Source organism: Amaranthus tricolor, chromosome 4 (assembly GCF_026212465.1).
Source record: "Amaranthus tricolor cultivar Red isolate AtriRed21 chromosome 4, ASM2621246v1, whole genome shotgun sequence".
Lineage (NCBI taxonomy): Eukaryota > Viridiplantae > Streptophyta > Magnoliopsida > Caryophyllales > Amaranthaceae > Amaranthus > Amaranthus tricolor.
Genome location: NC_080050.1, coordinates 2047501 through 2052867, shown reverse-complemented (window position 1 = coordinate 2052867; position 5367 = coordinate 2047501). Strand labels below are relative to the sequence as shown.

Sequence of the window (5367 nt, the reverse complement as noted above, 5' to 3'; positions counted from 1 at the left end):
ATGCCTTGGGCAATCTCCCGTACGGGCTCCTCTTGGGAGGAGCTGATGACTGATGCAATGCCCTGTGCCTGCAGTACGACTTAAGTATTAATGAAATGTTTAACGTGTAAATTCTATGGATAATAATCAATGTTGAAGAATACTTACAAAGTGTGTCATCGTCGGTGCTGCGGGAGTGTACTGGGCTGCCGCCATGATACCTCGTGGTGTCATCCATCGACGAGTGATGTAGAGGAACCACAGAATGTAATCTGCCAAAGTAGGTGGTGCGCCTACAGCTTCCTCATCCTCAACCGGAAAAGCTAACAAGTCTCCACTCAGATTGTACTTAAAACTTAAATTAACAGTACTTCTTGTAGTGTCAATGCCAATCTTAGAGCATATAAAATGTTTGAATTCATTCAAATCCATGTATGAGTTGCATGCAAACAGTTTATGTCTACCCCCAACATATTTAACATTGTTACTAGTTGGTCGAATTGAACCATTCAAAAAGCATACAACAGTCACACGAAATGAATCCATTTCTACAACAATGCATACAAAATCAACATCACCATCAGGTTCATAAATATATGACCACTATAGAATTTAAATTCAACAACAAATTTACCAACACACAACCTCATTATGAAGATCAAGGTAAATAACAACTACACTCGACATATTTGTAGAGTTTAAGTGTAAATGACCACCATACATGACTTACATTTTAAAATCAACACCAAATAAAAAATATTATAATACAAACGTACCTCAATAAGCTGTAGATCAACAAGAATTAGTAAATTGCAAGTTTATGAACCTACATTAACGTGAAAGTTGATTAAAATTCAGTAAACCCTTTTTCGAAAATGGAAAAAAAACACAAAAAATAGTACCTTAGGTCGATGTAGGAAGATGACAAAACTAATTAGTGGTACAAACTTGGAATTTGATGAGTTTTGTTGAAGGATTGAATTTGATTTTAATGGTAGAAAGAAGAAGGAGATCTCGTGGGTTGATTGAGGAAAAGAAAAACGCGTGAACCGAAATGGGAGAAAGAAACTGGAAAATTATAAAAGTCATTAGTCGCTGTTAGTAACAGCGACTTATGCTTTTTAATTTTTTTTTGTTCTTTTGCTGTTAGTAACAACGACTTAAACCGAGGTTAGGTTTGAATGTACGGACACTTATTTTGGGAATTAAGTTTTAACAAAACTTATTTTTAGAATTAAGTTGTTAAATAATCTTATTTTATTCAAATTTTCTGTTTTTAACGGAATCGGCTACCTTTGTAGGTTGGAGATAAACAGAAATATTTATCCGCCAAAACAGAAACATTTTGGGCAAAAATGAACCTGATACAAAGAAATATAAATCCTAAGAATACCCCAACAATGGCGGGTGAACAAATTGAAGAGGTTAGAGAAAGTGGAAAAGTTATGGCGATTATTGAGAAGGCAACCAATTCAACTGAATCGGAAGTTGATCCTCGTCTTCTCAAAGCTATAAAAACTATTGTACGATACTCCGATTTTGAGCTCAAACTCGCTGCTCAAACCCTGATGCATCACATGAAACGACAACACTCTCAGGTTTTTCGATTTTTAGCTTCAGTATTGATTTATTATCATCGTAATTTGTTGATAATTGAACTTAGGGTTTGTAAATTTTTTTCAATGAAATGCAGATTAGGTATCTTGCGTTGTTGATAATTGACGAATTATTTATGCGATCAAAGCTTTTTAGAACTATAATAACGGAGAATTTAGATCAATTGCTAAGTTTATCGGTTGGATTTCGACGAAATCAACCTCTACCAGCTCCGTCAAATGTTGCGTCGGTTTTGAGATTGAAAGCCATTGAGTTTTTAGAGAAATGGAATGCGTCATTTGGAATTCATTATAGGCAGATTAGGTTAGGGTATGATTATTTAAAGAATACACTTAGGTACCAATTTCCTAATTTACAGGCGAATGCAGCGAGGATTGAGAGGGAGAGGAGAGAAAGGGAGATGAAGACACAAGAGATTTTGACGAATAAGTTTGAGTCATTGAGGGAAAGTTTGCCATCGTTGAGGGAGGAGATTAAGTCAACCATTGATGAGATTGGGGAGTGTTTAGATATTGCTAGAGCTAATGATGAGAATGCGATGCTGGAACCGTTGGATGATGATGACGAGGAGGAGTTTGAGAGGATTCGGAACCCTGAATTGCAGCAGATTCGGCTTGATGCACTGAAGGAAGCGGAGAAAGTTCATGAAAATAGTGAAAATAAAGTAGTGTTTGATACATTAAGGGAGTTGTTTAAGTTGTTAGTGACAAAACATTTAGTTTCGGTGCAAGAGTGGATATCTATTCTTATTAGGGTAGAAGTTGATGATACTAGGTTTAGGGATTCTGCGTTAAAAGAGTTTATTGATATTCGAAACCAAATTACTGCGGTGAAGAAGAAATGTGAGGAATCTGGTTGTGCTCTTCCTAAGATCAAGGATAGTGAGGATGACGATATTTGGGAGGAGGGTACAATTGAATATGCGGAGATAACTAATAGTTTAACAACTGTACAAACTGGATCTATGTCATTGGATACTGATGTTCCCGAATGCAGCAATAGTGGGGCGAATAATAAAGGTGTTGTGAAACGTAGAGCGGGTGCTGGTGTTTGGGATCCTTTGAAGGAGAAGCTTTTAGCTGAAGCTCCTGTCGTCAAATGGGGATCCTCGTTGGATAATTGGGGTGAGAAGAGGGATGCCTTAGCTAACCAAAGAGGATTAGAGCTAGATGGTCATTGGGGCAGGGTGGATTATGATGCTACCATACCATCTGAAAAGATTGCTGAGCTAAATGTGCATGCAAGTGTTTACAAAGAGGAGGAAGTGGAAATTCATCCTTGTCGTGCTCTTTTGCGCAATGGAAAGCTTTGTCAAAGGAAAGATTTGAGGGTATGCCCGTTTCACGGTCCAATTATACCGCGTGATGATGAGGGTAGACCTATTTATCCAGAGAATGCAGGGAAAGCTGCCAATTCGGTGGATGATGAAGGTACATTCATGAGGCAATGCTCTTCAACTGAAGAAATGTGTATTGATGGAAAGGGCATTTCGAAAGAGCACCTTGCTAAACTAGCAGTAAAAAACGTCAGAGAAAAGGACAAAGAGGTGATGAAGATGAAAGAACGAGCAATTAAGAAAGCCAAACTGGCAAAGGTTCGGGAACACAATGATGCAGTTCTTAGAGAGGCTGCAATGGCTTCAACCTCAACCTCAGCAGCTTTTGGGGATGTTGATCAGGGAGCCACGGAAGTGAGATCTACCATGCGAACTCAAAAGAAGACTCTTGCATCAATGGTGCGGAAGAAAGTGACAGCAAAAGATAGAGTAGCAGAGAAGCTTTTGAGTACCCGAGCTAGAGATGCAACCATCAAACAGCTAACTCAGGGAGAGGATAACAGATACCGTGAATCATTCCCAAATCAGTGGTAGCTGTGAGTTTTTTTATAATACAATGCCACTTCGACAGACATTTTAGATACCTTGCGTGACAATGCAACTTCGAGTCATCGTATGCCTCGTGTTCATCAGTTGATGAAAGCTTGACAATCATCTATGATGGTCAGAGGAGGATTTAAAGCGAGTTCAACGAGGTCAGTTGACATCACTTAAAATTCAAAATAAAATAATAAAATCAAATAGTATAAAGAAATATATGCTAGATCATCACTTAAATTCAAAATAAAATCAAATAATATAAGGAAATATATGTTAAATCAGTGGTTAGTACTTTCATTTCCCATAGCATAGACCTAGGTTCAAAACTTATTTACAGATTTTTTTTTTCTGTTTATTACCCCTATTAATTACCCCAAATTTCTGAAGAAAGTAAAAGCCCAACAGGCAGCAGTGAGCCAGTAAATGTCGAAGCCTTTCCCAAAGACCCAAACCCTCTGTGAGACTATGACCGGCACCATCTGACCAGCGACCGGCGTCTACCACTCCACTTGCCGGCTACTGCGCTGCACATCACTATCTTTTGTTGGACCATTTATGATTTCTATTGTTTAAGGTTATTTTTTTCTTTTTTCTTTACAATTTTTTATCATTTAATCTTAATGTGATTTACAACTTATTTTGAATGCGATTTTGTTTCATAGTTTGTCAAATAATGACATTATGCGTCGCTTTCAAAATATGAAAACGCGACGTGGGCATTTGCCTTAATTTATTAAATGGTGATTGTAATTTTTTTTATTATTGACATTATTTTTTTTTTCTGTATCCGCCCCTGATGACGGTGGAGCGTGAAGTTAAACTATGTTCATTGCTGGCTTTATTAGGTTTGTGTATATGTTTTGTTTACTCCTCTTTTTGATGACTTTCTTGTTCACATTAACATTTCATCACACATTGTTTTATTAAATGTAACGATAATGAAGGTAATAAAAGAAATGTTTCTACTTTTTTTAATCGTATACGAGGTACAGTTTCACTGTGTAACCGGCTTCCGTGTCAATTTGGGTCATTTGCTGTATTTAAATTTTTAATTTGAGAGTTTTCTTTATAAAAAACATAGTAAATTTAATGGAATAAAGAGTATTTTTAGACTATCCAAATATGTGCTGCAACCAAGGGTAGTTAATTGGCCTAATACTCCATAGTATTTGTGTGAAATATTGTAAGAAAAGTTAAATTACATTGTACATAGAGAATCATTTTAACCGAAAAATTTGTATGTTTCAAAAAATTGAATAGGAATAATTACATGTTGTCATCATTCAGTAGTATATGGCATTACATGACCAAGGAGAATTCTGAAAAACCGAATATTCCTATTACGAAGAACTCTTGTACGAGAAACATTCTAGCAAAATCGTACACAAACTTGTTCAATTTGTTGTTACTCCTATTTATCACCATCTGGAATTTATCGAACAATCAAAATACTTCACGTACTTAATTTCACACTATGAAGATTGAAAATTTGAAATTGATGCATCCTCATTAATCCATCCATTGCAATTGATATTTGCATATTATGAGGAGAAATATCACTATCAATAACAATTTTAAAGAAATTTTGGATTATTCAGTAGTTGTTACCCTCTTTAACCTCTTGAGATTTATTTTAAAACGAGTCATTAGTCATTTCTCAATAGAATTCATTTCAAATTTGATATTTGGGTTTTGTTTGGATATGTCAATTCGTTTTTAGTACCACATTTAGACTGTTTTTAGCTCTTTTTTTATCCTCAACTTTTTGACATATGAGAGCTAAAACTTATTTAACTTTAAAAGGAAATCATATTCTTATAAGAGACCGTTTCTTTATAAGATAATGTTAAAAGTCAAAACAGGGAGTATATATATTATATAATTCGTATTATTAG

The 5367-nt window shown here is 35.6% G+C and overlaps 1 protein-coding gene across 1 annotated transcript; it reads left to right on the top strand.

Moving 5' to 3' along the window:
• Nucleotides 1-1290: 1290 nt before the first annotated feature.
• LOC130809627 (UV-stimulated scaffold protein A homolog) lies at nt 1291-5099 on the top strand. Its single transcript, XM_057675363.1, has 2 exons — nt 1291-1577; nt 1673-5099. The coding sequence occupies exons 1-2, from the start codon at nt 1335-1337 to the stop codon at nt 3464-3466; spliced, it is 2037 nt and encodes a 678-aa protein (XP_057531346.1). The 5' UTR covers nt 1291-1334; the 3' UTR covers nt 3467-5099.
• Nucleotides 5100-5367: the final 268 nt, after the last annotated feature.